A 15,530-nucleotide genomic window follows, 5' to 3' on the forward strand; every position below is an offset into this window, starting at 1 on the left:
AACCTTCGAGCATACAAATTTTTTGCCATCTTTCTTCCTCCCACCTTCCAGTTTATTCTTATATAAAAAATAAATAACGACATTAAGAAAGAGATATAGATGGATCATCTGCATCATGTCTTCAACACAAGATGGTGACGGGGAGATTTGGAAACATTTAATTGATTTTGAAAAGAAAAGACATAGGGAAGTGTAGCATAAAAGAGATTGTTTTTATGTGCTTTGTTTGTTTTTGCATTCCATGGACGACTTAATAATTTTCTTTAGGGTTTTTGTAAGAATCTTTGCTGACGTGAACAAACTTCCGTGATTTAGGATCCATCCATTGCAACCGTCCAAGGTGGGGCGTCCTCTTTCTTACCTCCATGTGCCTTTTCAAAAGCTCATTTCATCTTTCTAGATAACCTTCATTTTCCAACTTCAACTTCTCTTAGTCACATTCATATTTTCTACAACAAAAATATTGTTTAAATGATTTTAGGGTTAAAGATAAAACAAAATTATGAAGTGATCATGAATACATCTCTCCAAATGTTATATGTTAATTTCTGTTATTGCTCAATTTTAGTATCTAATTTGATATCCAAATTATACGTCATCATGTGATTGTGTATTACTTTATTTTTAATTTAAAATTATTTTATTGTATGATAACACATTATCTAGATATCCAACCCAAATATTAGTGATGACACATAATCTAAATACTCAACTTAAAATTGGATGAACATAGTTTTATTATCAGATTAAGACTTCTTGAAATGATTTATACCATTTTAGAGCTTGTGGGTATGATTTATTTTCTTCTTTTAGCTCTCTCATATTGCATGTATGATGATGCCCCATATCAAAAACGATTTGTTGACAAGATTTACAAGTTTTCAATCCAAGTTTCTAGAGAAGGAAAAATAGAAGATAAGGAAGAAAAATATATGCATGAAAAATCTAACAGGATTTTACACGGTTTAGGAGATTTTAGAATTTGTGGGTACTTCCTTTGTCTTTTAATTGTTGATTTGACAAAAATATTCAAGTGGGGTAACCAGTTACAAAGTGTTGGACGGGTTGTTTCTTCCATTTACTTCAGTTTGTTCATATCTAGGTTTTTCCCATTACAACTACATGTTTTTATTTTCATTTACTTTATTTATAATGAGGATATCAAAGTCTAAAAGATTAATAATTTTTCCACCAAGTTTTTATTACAAGTAACAATTTGTCAAGGGCTAATGAAGATGTCTAGCCACAATATGAAAGTGAATGACAGAATTGATATCGAAATTTTTACATGATGAAAATAAGTATAATATTATGTGTACCCAATTTTAAATATTCAATCAAGTACACAATATAAAAGTGAATGGCAGAATTGAGATTGAATTTTTTTATCAACTGATAATAACAACAATATTTGGTATACCCAGTTGTAAAAATCAAATTAAGTAATTATTACTTTATTCTTAATTTAAAATTACTCAATCACATAATTTAGTATCTTATTATGTATTCAAAATGGGTTCATAGCTTTATCATGAAAATAACATTAATAGATAAATAAACCAAGTTTACGCATGACATTGTTGGCTTTTTCTAGTGGGAACATTAGACTTTGTCTAAAGTATATAGAATTATTAACAACGATCAACACAAATCATAGAAAAATGGTATGAACACCTGCATGCTTTGATTGAAGTAAATAATAATTAATTTCTAAAGAGGCAATCATGGTAAACGAGTAGGTAATTAAGAATGATTGATTCGATGAATGGGGAAAGAGTCATTATCTTTTTTATATATTATGAAACCTAATCACATGATTACTACTTAAATGGTTTTAATTAATTTACACAATCCTATAAATTTATTATAAACAAACCCTACGTTCATCGACCTTATCTCCATGGATCAAACCAAAATTAACAAAAGAAAGAGTTAAAATCAATCAATATCTACTCTACATAGACTTTGAAAAACCTGCCAGCATAGCAATGACAAGATCCATCAAATAAAAATAGGTTTAAACTGATAATTATTCCAACAATTAGCATTAATCTTTGCTTTCGAAGCATGCAAATGCTATAATAATAAATAAAGCCTTTACTATTATTATATTTAATTATGATTCTTATTCCCTTTTGTGGGCATTTGATTTTCAATGAGATGAGAATGAACTCTTTTACTTTCCAGTGAAAAAGGTGAAAAAAAGGAAATTGAAGCTTAGAATTGGGTTTTTTATTATACAACAAAACAGAAAAAACTTTGTATCTAGTGACAAATCCAAAAGTAAAATTTAAATAAAACAATACGTATTTATTGAATGCATAAATAGGTATATAATTAATATATATCATCAAATGATTGAGTAATTTGAATTAAAGATAAAGTAACATCCAGTAACATAATAATACATATCAAACATGTACTTAAAATAGATACTTATAATATTACTCATAAAATTTAACAGATAATATTGAATAAAAATAAAATATACGAGAGTCAATAAAAAATAATAAAATTTAAAATAGTCAATATAAAATTTTAGGAATTATATTAATATTTTATGGGTGCAAAACTAAAAATTTTTCAAAATCAATGAGTTCATCTGTATGGATTCGCCCTTGTTTTTATGAAAAGTAAGAACCTTGTTGTTGAAGAAGATTAGTATTTTTTTTTTAAATATTAAATCCTATAAATATATTTTCAATAAATAGAATTAAAACTATTTTTTATATCTAATATGTTTTGTCAATTCCTTAAATATATACCCAAATATGGGACGACATTAATTGAAAATACCTTAGAATTATTTTTTCCACATCGCCAATAACACATACATACCCAATTAAAATTTATTTCCTTGTAGACATTAATATCTCCATAATTACTTTTAACCCTAATTAACAAGTTTTATTATTCAGAGTTTGTGTTATTATAAATTAATTAATTTTTTAAAAAAAGTTTAAATTTGAATTTTTATTATATTTATAAATTTTTAATTTATTTTATATTACAATATTTTGAATTTGTTATTTTAATTTATACAAACGAGATCTTAATTATTAAAATAAAATAATTAAACTATTAATGTATTTTCTAGAAGGGAATTTAATTTTTAAAATGGAAAAGAAAATGAATAATAAAAGCAAATTAATAATGCTATTCTTCAGGCTTTTCAAATGACTAAACTGACAAATCTCTGAATTTATATTTCCCTCAGAAATAACAACAGACTGAGTCAGAGAGATGTGGATGGATAGAAAGTTAGGCAAATAAAGTGATATACATACAGACTCTTTATTGTTGAATAATTTATTTATTTAATTATTATAAATAAAATAAAAATAAAAATAAAAACAAAAACAATCGCCTCTGATCTCTCTGACTGATAGTTTAGTCATAAAATCTGCATGTGTACGTTGTTGCTTTGCTTATTGCTTCCCATACAAATACTCTTTAATTCTTATATACGTTAAGAGAGAACAAACGCCCTTATTAATTAAAGCTCTTTCCTTTGAACAGAGAGGAGAAGAAAGAAGGAAGAACCACCATTAATCTCTATTATAATCCCCAGCATCTCTCTTTTATATATTTTTTCATTCATTCGGAAGTGGGAAAGAAGAAAAAATTGGTTTTTGGGTTTGGTTTTGGTTGAATGGCTATACAAGCGCAGTTGTATCCGGAGTTTATTAATGTTGGGTTTGGGTTTGGTTCATCGCAAGATTGGATCATGGAGAATGTTAATGGCTGTTGCGGTGGTGTTGGGAAGGGTGAGTTTAATCAGTTGTGTTTTGAAACGCAACAAAAACAGCAGCAGCATCAGCAGTTTTATCTGTTACAAAATCAGCAACAGTTTGACACCAATTCTGCAAATTTCTTGAAGAATAGCGGTAACTTCAACACCAACGCTGTTTATCATCATCAATCAATGCCATTTTCTCAAACTACGGCACTTCAAGTTGAGAAGCAAAGGCAAGAAATTGATCAGTATATCAGGTCTCAGGTGGGCGTTAATTGTTGCATTCATTCAAAGTTAAAATTTTTTGTTTTTGTTGTATTTGTGATTGATTTATATTTTTTTAATCTGTTTTTTTTTTTTTTGTGGGTTTGTTTGAATAGAATGAAAGATTGAGAAGGGTGTTACAGGAGCAAAGAAAGCAACAACTGGAGATGCTACTGAAGAAGCTAGAGGTAAAGACTTCAACCTTATTGAGACAAAAAGATGAAGAGATAGCAAAAGCTACAAACAGAGCAATGGAGCTGGAAATTTTGTTGAAGAAATTAGAGATGGAGAGTCAAGCGTGGCAAAGAATAGCTCAAGAGAACGAATCACTGGTTTATTCACTCAACAACACAATTGAACAGCTTAGAGAAAAGGGTTCTTGTTGCTTTAACAATGGGGCCGAAGACGCAGGGTCTTGCTGTAATTTACCAGAAGAAGATGAGGAAACAGAACGAAACAGAGGGAGAAATTGCAGCATTAACAGCGGTGAAAATAAAGAAGAAAGAAAGAGAGAGATGACGATAGTGAATGTTTGCAAAGGTTGTAACTCTGGGGATTCGTGTGTTTTGTTCCTTCCTTGTAGGCACCTGTGTTCGTGCAAAAAATGCCAGGCGGTTCTTCAATCTTGCCCCGTTTGTTTAGCGCCAAAGAAGGCTAGCATAGAGGCCTTATTTGTCTAGAAAAATGTTTTCCAGGAAATGCCTCATCAGTAAAACATGTTTTTAGACTTTTTGGTTCCCTCTAGACCTGTTATTACTGAAAACATTAAAGAAAAATGAACAGGACAGACTAATGTGAATGTATAATTTCTTTGTTTAATTTCTTTTTTTTCCTTTTCTATTTTGATTTGATTTGTGATTTGAGTTTTGATTATACGTTTCAGATTTTTCCCCTACAACTTTGGCTTTGGTGTTGTGAAGAAACACCAGTGACATGACAGAAGTGATTGAATTGAAAGCATGTTTTATGACTGTGTTTCCCAGACTCTGAAAAGAGATTTTATTTATTCATTAATGGGGGATGATTTGGCCCTTTGATTCGAAATTCTACCTTTCTGATTCTGCAAATTTCAGAAAGAAGTGGCACCGGCACCAGCACCAGCACCAGTTTGGCACAAATATTCATCATAATTGATTGATTGCATTAAAAGACTAAATTTGCCTCCTTCCTAGAAACTCTCTTTTCTTTTCCCAAATTCCAATACCCCAATTAAGCATTCATGGTTTTGCCTTGTGGGTAAATTCTTAAAAAGTTACTTGGCAAAATTATTGCCTTTCCTTTTTATAGAAGTAATTGTTCCATTCATTTAATCTCTTTATATATTTGGTCTAGATTTTTAAGGCAATTTGTTATTAAAGATGTGTAGGATTGAATTTATTGCATTTGAACTTTCTTTTTCGGGTTAATAATAATCCTTTAGAAGAGAATAATTAAATAGCAAAAAATTGAAATTCAAGGGGATTAATGTTATTTCTGAAACGTTAGGGGGAAGTTTGTTAGAAATTAAACTATGGGGGTTCTTGTTATGTTTCAATTTGGGTGGAGTGTGGGTCCACATTTTTTACCGCTGCCGTACATTTGGCGTTCTGAATATACCGTGAAAGAAAGGGACCCACGGAAAATTTTCGCATTGAATTTTTTTTTTTAAATTGATGGCACTACTGTTACAGTATCTTTTCTACTGTAGACAGCTCGGGATTCTTCTAGCCAGATTGATGATGACCTGGACTTTGTCACTGTTGATGGGCTTCTTCCACGTCATTGACCCAACCGAGACTCCGGGTTTTTATGGGTGGGGTTAATGGTTCATGTCATACGACAAAACGTACGTTTAGCCAGTGCTTGCGTTCATGTTCATCCGGTTGATTAAACCGAGATCAAAGCACATGTTTATCCTCTATCGGGTTTGGGATGACCGTTAATTTCGGTTTATTTTTAATAACAGTAATAACTTTATAATCCAAAAATAATATTAAGATTAAGATCAAATGTAACACTTGTAGTTTTCGCATAAAGGATACAATCGATTATTTTGGAGTACCGATTTTGTAAATAAGTCATATTTATCTTTTACATTCACATGAGATAATCAAAGGTGGGTAAGTTTTCCAGAATTGTGCCAGTAATAAGAAAGTTGCCAGATGGCAAATACCCAATTAAAATACTAGCAGCAAGATGAGTTACTTAAACACAAGTTGTCACAAAATACAAAAAAAAGAATCCTAATATTTGTATAATAAGTAAAATAAATTCATATTAAATAAAAATAAATTTGGTCGTCCAATTAAAATCATAAAGGGGCATAATCTATCAATAATAGTGATATTGAGGAAAAATCATTTTGATGATAAACCATACAATCTATATGACATTAAGTATAGAGTTTATGATCTCACCTTTAACAATTTATAAACTATAGAGACTTATCTCTCATATGGTGTGCAAAGACTTACATCAAGAATGACATGTAAATCACTCACACCAAGGATTGACATATAAATTTGAATTCAGATTAGTCATAGTTATCTGCTATGGCTACTCCTTGCGTCAACAAGCAAAAGTGACATCGAGATGCTCCCAAGCATGAGACACAAAATACTTCACAACATGCAAACAATTCATACCAAATCTGATGTGTAAATAACTCATGTTTGGACCAGTTGTCGAGACATCGATCCATCATTCAAACACCATCTCAATGACAATCACTCTAACCATAGTCTTCACTTGATATGCAAAAAAGCTCACATCAAGTGAGATGTACAATAACTCACACCAAAATAAATGTGTAGACTTACACTTATATCAATTGCGGATCTCCTTGATTGTTGAATATGATATTCAATTTGAAGTTATAGTAAATATTAATTATAAAATTAAGTTAAGTTTAAATTAAATTATTTTTTATATAATCCCAACAAAATCGAACAATTTTTTATTTAAATTAAATTCAAATTATTCTTAAATTTAATTTAATAAATTTAAATTAAATCTAAATAAAATTATTTTTTATTTATATCTAATTTAAACCCAACTTAGGTAGCATCTACCTCATTCGTGGTAGATGGCCATAAGCCATCCTTCACCTATACCTCAAATGTGGCTCATGGCCATGAATCCCATAGATAGGCCCGAGGATTCTTCTGACACCAGTCAGGCTGGGTATGGCTCTCACAAATAGCCATTGATATTTTAATTATTACATGGGTTAGTTTAGGTACACTATACTGGTTTTAACCGGTGGAGATTTTTGTTGTTGGACTTTTAAGCCACACTTGAAAACTCATTTTCTCCCTTTTCCCATCTCAGATCTGAAATTTGATTGGGTGGGACCTACCTATCATCAATTACCCGACACCAAACCTACGCTCCACCACGGAACAACCCAGCAAACGTCATATTTATTTTTTATCATAAAAATTATATATAATCAAATTTAAGATTAAAATTTTTATATAATTTATCACAATAATTAATTTGTGTTAGCTACTTTTGTAAAACGGCACTCATCTACTCTTATTAATATAACCGTTAAACGGGAGAAATTATTTTATACTTTGGCACGTGACGTGAACGCACTTCTCGTTTGGCGCGAAATTAAGAAGGGACCTACTCGGGACGGTGGAGACCATACCGTGTTATTTTATTATCTTTTTTATCGATTCTCTGAAAACCCAAACTGTATAGGACATGTGTCAGTCAAAGAGTTGGGTAAATTTAAAAAATAGACGGCCCAGATTTCCATGAAGACCAGGAAGAGGTCATGCTTATATATAGTGAGGACCCTTTGGTTCAATGATGCTATTATTGCCTGGTACTGCTTTTAACGAAGGCACTTCTGAGATTATTTGGTTCCTGGTTCTTTTCTTTATAGAAAGAAGCTCATAATTGATCATTCTATTTCTTTGTAGCGTCTGCCTTTGGCTTGTATTGTATCGATAACAGAGAGAAGAAAAAATGGGTGCTCTTGATCATTTTCCCCGTCTCTTTGACTGCTCACATGGCAGCTCCAAGCTCAAGAAACGCAAGCAGTTGCAGGTATTTTTCAACCCTCTTCTTCATGGCTTTAAAAAATTGCTTATTCTATTGTAGATCATTAGATTTACGAAACGAGGCAGTTTAATATATGTTCTTATGTTGAGTTCAAGTGAGAAAATATACTAAGATTTAATTTAGGATAAAACACAGAACTTGTTCTTCAAGTTCAATTTTTTTTTATGAGAAGTGTCCAAGGCAATGTTTGGCTGGCTTTTCTTTTCTTTATTTATTCAAAAGACAGTTTTTTCTCATCAGGTTTTTCAAGTTTTGTATCTGTTTTCCCGTACATAAACTGCCATTTTCGGATCATAAGTATTCTACACGTACAGCCAATAGCATGTTGCCATGTAAAACACAGTTAGTCTGATTTTATTGATTTCTCTGAACAGACGGTGGAGATCAAAGTACGTATAGACTGCGAAGGATGCGAGCGCAAGGTAAAGCGGGCACTGGAGGGGATGAAAGGAGTGAAGCAAGTGGACGTGGAGCGGAAAGCCAACAAGGTGACTGTCGTCGGATATGTAGAGCCCTCTAAGGTAGTGGCACGTGTCGCATATCGTACAGGGAAGAAAGCAGAGCTCTGGCCATACGTTCCATACGATGTGGTAGCTCACCCATATGCTCCAGGGGTGTATGACAAGAAGGCTCCAAGTGGGTACGTGCGACGAGTGGATGACCCGCAGATGTCCCATCTGGCACGTGCCAGTTCCACTGAAGTTAGGTACACCACTGCCTTCAGTGATGAGAACCCTCAGGCCTGCGCCATCATGTGATCATCACCGTTCATTTTGTGTGCTGCTAGTTGCTTCATGGTTTAATGGAAAATATGTTGTGGAAAAAGATCAAAACTGTTTATTTCTTCGGTTTTATATTCAACTGTCAACACTATATGAGATTGATTTTGATTGGTTGTAACTTGTATCGCAATGTAGTTTTTCTTATAAGTACTTTTCTCACGACCATTGATCATATCAAATAGGTGAATTGTATCAAGGTTTGCATGTTTCAAACACGTAGTCAGTCTCACCTTTGACACTTAAGTGAGCAAAATTATTGAACTTGCCCATTCTAAGAGGAGCACTGAGCAAAAGTGTTTTTGCTGTAAAAGCAATTGAGATCTAGCAAATATTCTATTGCACTGTGTTGTATACAATGGAAACAGAGAAAAGGGAAATGGAATAGGAGGAAAGAAGGGAGAATGATACGGAAAGTTTCATAAAGGGAAGAAAATGATCTTCTAATGAATGAGAAAAAGAATCAGTTGAAAACGAAATGGTAGTAGTGGGGCATCATAATGGGCAGTTGGTCTACAGCTTTTATTAGCATGAAGAGGCAGACAGTGAGTTGGTTCTTGAATTGAATGTGAACTCACAAAAATCATCACCCATGTGCAGTGAAGGTGAGGAGATGATGGAGATCCAACAAGTGAATATGTATGAATCATTTAAAATTGAAGCATTTCTGGAGACTAGACAGATCACAGCCATACATAATTCAGTCATTTGCGACTGAAAGAGGTTTATGTTGACTTGAAAGGTGGTGTTGCATGATAATTACAACAAGAACAGGATATACTTGTAATAGAGCAATGGCTACCCATCCATGTCCATCCTGCCTGCCTAATCCTTTGGGTTTCCATTCCAGGAATTGCTTTCCGGGAAATCGAATTCCTAGGCTGTCAATTTGCCATTTTCAAATCATGCCTTTGTTTACAAGGTATATCCCATCCCATCCGACTTATTTAGAAAAAAATAAGAAAACTAGTATACATAATTGTGACATTCAATGTCCCTTGTACCTAGTTTTGATTACCTGATTGGGTATTCAGATAAACTTTATATAATTAGATAATATTTTATCTTTAATTCAAAATCACTTAATCGCATGATAACACATATTTAATTATATACTCAAAAATCAAAACTAGATGCACATAAAATTTGGGAAAATACTTTTAAGATTCAGAGGATCCATTTTAAGGAATCAATGCCAAAACACCATTTATGCAACCAATTCGTCCATAACTTTGGACTTTTTGGTCACTTGTTTATAAATTAAGATCAATCAAATGTGCATCCAATTTTAAGTATTCAAATGATGTATTATCATGTAATTAAATATTATTTTATAATATTTAAAATCACTCAATCACATAATAATTTATCATCTGAACATGTAATTAAGTACTCAAAATTGGGGCATCTAATTTTATGGCTAAACTAAGTAAATTAAAATGGAATAGTTTCACATTATTGTAATAATAATCATTTTAAATCAATAATGCGTGACATTTATTTATGACGTAAAAAAATTAATTTTTTTTTTCCAAGAAGTAATGTGGGGGTGAGATAATTTGCATGAATAATAAAACTATATACACAATTTTATGTATAAAAAATGACATGTCACTTTGTGATTGAAGGTTGGTTTATTTTTAATTTTTAATTATCTAATTATATAATAACACATCATTGTTTATATATAAAGTTGTACGTGTAACGTTACTTTTACATGAAATAGTGACTTGGGAAGTAAATTTTGGTAATAAAATCTAATGGGCCTTGTCACGGACTTTTCTGGGCTTCCAAAATCGAGATCCTACTAAAATCTAATGGGCCTTGTTGGTTGAACAATGGCCTTCATTTGGGCCATTTCACATCTCCTCCTTTTGTATATAAATTCCGAAAGACCTTTACTTTCTCTGGAGTCTAAACCCTCATCTTCACTCTTCACCAGCAGACCATTTTGGCGGGAAAACGGTAATATTGGCGGGAGAAAGAATACTGACAGAAACTACAACAATGGCAGCGGACGAGCAAGACGCGAGCTTGGATCAGGTGGAGGAGGAGTTCTCTGTGTGGAAGAAGAACACGCCGTTTTTGTACGATCTGATCGTCTCTCACCCGTTGGAGTGGCCGTCACTGACCGTTCACTGGGTACCATCTTCGTCTCCGCAACCGTATCCGGCGGACCCCACCTTCATAGTACACAAGCTTGTGCTCGGAACCCACACATCCGATGATAACCCGAACTTTCTCATGATTGCCGACGCTGTGCTTCCCACAAAGGAGTCTGAATCTAACATCGATGGAAAAACTGAAAATCCCGTTATTCCCAAGGTGATTTATTTATTTATGTTTACTTTGGTTTTACTTGTAGTAATTTTGTTATGGGTACCAATCTGTTCGATGGAATGTCTTGCTGATGTTATTAAAAATTTTCTGTTGTTTTTAAAAAAGGTTTTGTTGGGTGTATAGAATAGTCAATGCTGATTGAAGTTGATGGAAAAATTAAAAGTTTTTTCGTTGATTTAGTTTTTTAAATGATTTTTTGGATTTGTGGGCATTAACTGTTTGATGAAATTATTAGCCTGTGTTTGTTTGGGGTGGAGCTATTTTTTAGTGTTCCTTTCTCCCATTTTCTAAGATCACACGGTTAAATTTTTTTAAAGTTAAACTTTGTTATATGTATTCTTATAATTCCAACACAATTTTGGTAGATTTAATGATAAGTATAATAATAGTAATAATTAGAAAAAGAAAATTTGTTGAGAATTAATAGGAAAATCAATTTAAAATCTTAACTGTGTGTGCTTTGTTAAGTGCGGATAATGTTTCTACAAGTGCAATGGCTCTACTCATTTGTTTTTGTCTTTGAGCAAATTTTTTAGGATGATGAGTGCTTGATGAAACTACTAGCTTAAATGTCACCTGTTAAAGGCACTAATGTTAAGGAATATGCTATCTTGTGGATGTTACTTTCTCATTGAAATTATTGGCTAAAATGATTAAATGCTGTAAGTTGCAACCAGTATAATGTCTATTTCACATTTGTGGTAAGATGTTTTCAGAAAAAAGTAAATAAATCACTTAACTGGACTTTCTACGGGAAAATGTTTGGTTGGATAGGTGGAGATATCACAGAAGATACGTGTTGATGGGGAAGTAAATAGAGCACGGTGTATGTCACAGAACCCCAATCTCATTGGTGCCAAGACTAGCAGTTGTGAAGTCTACTTGTTTGATTGTAACAAGCAGGCAGAAAAGAAGCAAGATGGTTGTGAGCCTGATCTAAGGTTGCGGGGTCATGACAAGGAAGGTTATGGGCTGTCTTGGAGTCCTTTTAAGGAAGGTTATCTTGTGAGTGGTTCTCATGATCATAAGATATGTTTGTGGGATGTGTCTGCTTTGGCTCAGGATAAGGTGCTTGATGCTTTGCATATATATGAGGTAATATCTAGATTTCCATTTTGTTTGTTGGTGCAATGTAATAAGATTTATGTATAATGCTGTATTTGATGTTTCTAATGGTGCTTGTTGACATTTCCTTCCAGGCTCATGAAAGTGTTGTTGAAGATGTTTCGTGGCATTTGAAAAATGAAAACCTATTTGGGTCAGCAGGTGATGATTGTCAGTTAATGATCTGGGACTTGCGTACAAATCAAACTCAGCAGCGCATAAAAGCTCATGAGAAAGAGGTGAAGCAATATTGAAGTTGTTACATATATATTTTGTTTATTTTCTTGGTTTGTTCAAAAATTTCACCTTATGTTCTTTATGCTTGGAATATCATTTTGTACTTGACCTTTCTAGTTGGTGCTTATTGAAACTTATGTGGTGAATCTGTTTTGTTATTTGGTCCAAAGTATGCCTTGAAGAAAATAATGGAAGCACTGGTCAATGTGACCGGCACTTGAAATACCTGAAATTTTGTGGTTGAACGTTTTCCATTAAAAGAATTGGGCATGTAGAAATGGGGTAAGAATCCATATGCATAAGTTTTTCTCAAGAATTAACAAAGTGGTGGCTTTTCCCTCCTTCCTACTTAGCCCTTTAAGGTATTCTAGGAGCATCTTCGAAAAACTGGATAATGAATAATGGAGATTCTGAGCAAGATTATAATGGATTGTGATGGCATTTATACTGGTTATTGGAATCTATACCCTGCATATTTAGTTTGTTTTGGAACTAATTGACTGTATCGGTGTGTACTAGAATTGCTTTTGGTTTCATCTTTGTTATCTAAAAGTATGATGGTTGTTCTCTACCTCTTTCTTCATGTAATCTTTTATTTTTACCAAGTATTCAGTAGTTTATTTCTAACAACTTCCATTTTTTTTCCCCTCTAATGTCCCAGGTTAACTATCTATCATTTAATCCATACAATGAATGGGTGTTAGCAACAGCTTCTTCAGACACTACTGTTTGTTTATTTGATATGCGGAAGCTGACTGTACCATTGCATGTGCTAAGCAGCCACACGTATGTCCTTTGCCTGTCTGATAAATTTCATTGTAGCTTCTAGATGTGATAATTATGTTGATGTCATGACTTGGCTTCAAGAATCTGATATGTCCAAATTACCCCCTTGTAGTATAATGAAACCATTGTCTCTTAATTTTGCTTGCATCACTTGACGGTTTTGTATGCCTGCAAATACTGGTTTAATTAATGAACATTTGGATCCATTTGAGGCTGAATTGACCTTCAGTTCTAGCTGCACCTTAAGTTCATAATAAGTTATTTGATTGAGTTACAGGTATATAATGAAAGGGTAGACATACCTGATAGATCAATAATTTTGGTGATTAGCCTGCATCAAATACATTTCTAAATATTAGTCTCTCCTTTTTGTCATCTTGGTCCATGAATTGTTAGTTTGTTGTACTCATAAAGCAAAGGTAATGGAATTAATGCGATTTTTCATTAAACAGAACAGTATCAGTAAACTTGCCTGTTTATGGTGCTATTTGTTGAAAGAAAACATTAACTTTGTTTCATTGAAGAGATTACAGTTAGAGATTGCAATTTACTCAAAATGATTTGGTTGGATATACCACAGTTCTTGAGAATATACCTGTAGCTGTAGCTAAGTCCAGTATAATTAAGAAAAAAGTTAATTTTGGGGGTGTAGTGCTCTTTGGCATGCTTTGATGCATTATGTGATTCCCATTTTTCAGCCTTGCTTTAACTTCTTTCTGAAAATGTAACAGTGTTTGTTGTGTTTTTTGGTATATCAGCAAAAATTGGCTCAAATCAGTTTTTTTTTTTTTGAAGTATACTTAATATCAAATTAAGGCATTCCTCATGCTGCATTTGTTTGTTATAGAGAAGAGGTGTTCCAGGTGGAATGGGATCCTAATCATGAAACAGTGCTGGCTTCTTCTGCTGATGACAGACGGTTGATGGTTTGGGACCTTAACAGGTATTTCTCACTGTTTTGTATGCTATTAGTGTCTTCAATTGCAAAATTTTCTTTCTCTTATATCATAAGTTTCTTTTAATATAATTTTTTGTTTCCTCTTCTTGAATGCTTCACTTGATTCCCATAGAGGTTAAAAAGACAAAAAGAAATAATTTTAATTTTTGTGATTGAAAAGAGGATTAAGATTTTTTCTACTATCCGTAACATTACTGAAGATGGCCAAGTAAACAAATATCAGTAGCAGTTGCTGAACTTAATTGTTAAGCAATTTTCTTGTGGTTGGACAGTAATATGTAAAACATTTTGATCCTATACGTCCCAAATTCCTATTCTTTGGAAGATGCAAAATTTATGATAGAAGTTTCTTGTTTATTCTATTATTTAGAGTCACTTGACTTCGTCCTGTATATATAATAAAATAAACTGCATTAATCGAAATTGTTGTTTTGTGTTGTCATGGTTATAATTTTATGAATCAAGCTTGGCTACTTGTCTGTCTTGATTATTATCTCTGCGAATGGTCTCATGCAATGTTAAGATCTATAGAGAATTTATTTTCCCTAATGCTGCTGTAGACCTCTTACTCATTTTTAATTTGATTATATTCAACAACAAACTTTTTATGAATGGAATATGAATATCTCCTTCCTGGGAAGTGGAAATTGATCTCAAAGTGATTGATGCTTCAGGATAGGGGATGAGCAACTAGAGTTAGATGCTGAGGATGGTCCTCCTGAGCTACTATTTTCTCATGGCGGCCACAAGGCCAAAATATCAGATTTTTCATGGAACAAAAATGAGTCCTGGGTAATTTCCAGTGTAGCTGATGATAATACTGTTCAGGTCTGGCAAATGGCTGAGAGCATTTATCGTGATGACGATGACTTGCAAGGTGCTGAGAACTAGACAAGGATCTGGCCCGTGTTAGCAGGCGGTCTTGTAATACTTTATTTCTGCAACTGGATCAAAACCTTAACTCATTAAATCAAGTTTATGACAACTTGTCACTTGTGTGATTATTTTTCATGTTTGCTTTCTATATGGTGATTTTGACACAATCGTAGTGATGATATATGTAGCTTTAAGGAGGGTAGGCCCACATTGAAAAGCACTGAAGTATCTTGTGGTTGCCTTGTTAGACTAATTAAATTCCGGGATTTTCCGTTATGGTACCTAGGCATCTTTCTATGGTCCCTCTTATTATCGTGTCAGGTTAGCACGCCTGGAGGAATCTGACTATTTAACACTGACAGAAAGCAGTCGGTGTAGAATTTTCCCATGCTTACGC

At 33.0% G+C, this 15,530-nt stretch overlaps 3 protein-coding genes across 3 annotated transcripts; all 3 read left to right on the top strand.

Annotated features, from left to right (window-relative positions):
- The first annotated feature begins 3,365 nt into the window (after nt 1–3,365).
- LOC123227256 (probable BOI-related E3 ubiquitin-protein ligase 3) lies at nt 3,366–4,819 on the top strand. Its single transcript, XM_044651982.1, has 2 exons — nt 3,366–4,000; nt 4,117–4,819. The coding sequence occupies exons 1-2, from the start codon at nt 3,653–3,655 to the stop codon at nt 4,678–4,680; spliced, it is 912 nt and encodes a 303-aa protein (XP_044507917.1). The 5' UTR covers nt 3,366–3,652; the 3' UTR covers nt 4,681–4,819.
- A 2,977-nt stretch (nt 4,820–7,796) lies between these two features.
- LOC123227214 (heavy metal-associated isoprenylated plant protein 26-like) lies at nt 7,797–9,000 on the top strand. Its single transcript, XM_044651918.1, has 2 exons — nt 7,797–8,038; nt 8,428–9,000. The coding sequence occupies exons 1-2, from the start codon at nt 7,958–7,960 to the stop codon at nt 8,809–8,811; spliced, it is 465 nt and encodes a 154-aa protein (XP_044507853.1). The 5' UTR covers nt 7,797–7,957; the 3' UTR covers nt 8,812–9,000.
- Nucleotides 9,001–10,732: 1,732 nt separating this feature from the next.
- LOC123228435 (WD-40 repeat-containing protein MSI3-like) lies at nt 10,733–15,268 on the top strand. The gene is made up of 6 exons (XM_044653864.1): nt 10,733–11,157; nt 11,947–12,267; nt 12,372–12,515; nt 13,175–13,299; nt 14,147–14,242; nt 14,932–15,268. The coding sequence occupies exons 1-6, from the start codon at nt 10,840–10,842 to the stop codon at nt 15,146–15,148; spliced, it is 1,221 nt and encodes a 406-aa protein (XP_044509799.1). The 5' UTR covers nt 10,733–10,839; the 3' UTR covers nt 15,149–15,268.
- Nucleotides 15,269–15,530: the final 262 nt, after the last annotated feature.

The sequence above is a fragment of the Mangifera indica genome, chromosome 10, assembly GCF_011075055.1.
Source record: "Mangifera indica cultivar Alphonso chromosome 10, CATAS_Mindica_2.1, whole genome shotgun sequence".
NCBI classification, from domain to species: Eukaryota; Viridiplantae; Streptophyta; class Magnoliopsida; order Sapindales; family Anacardiaceae; genus Mangifera; species Mangifera indica.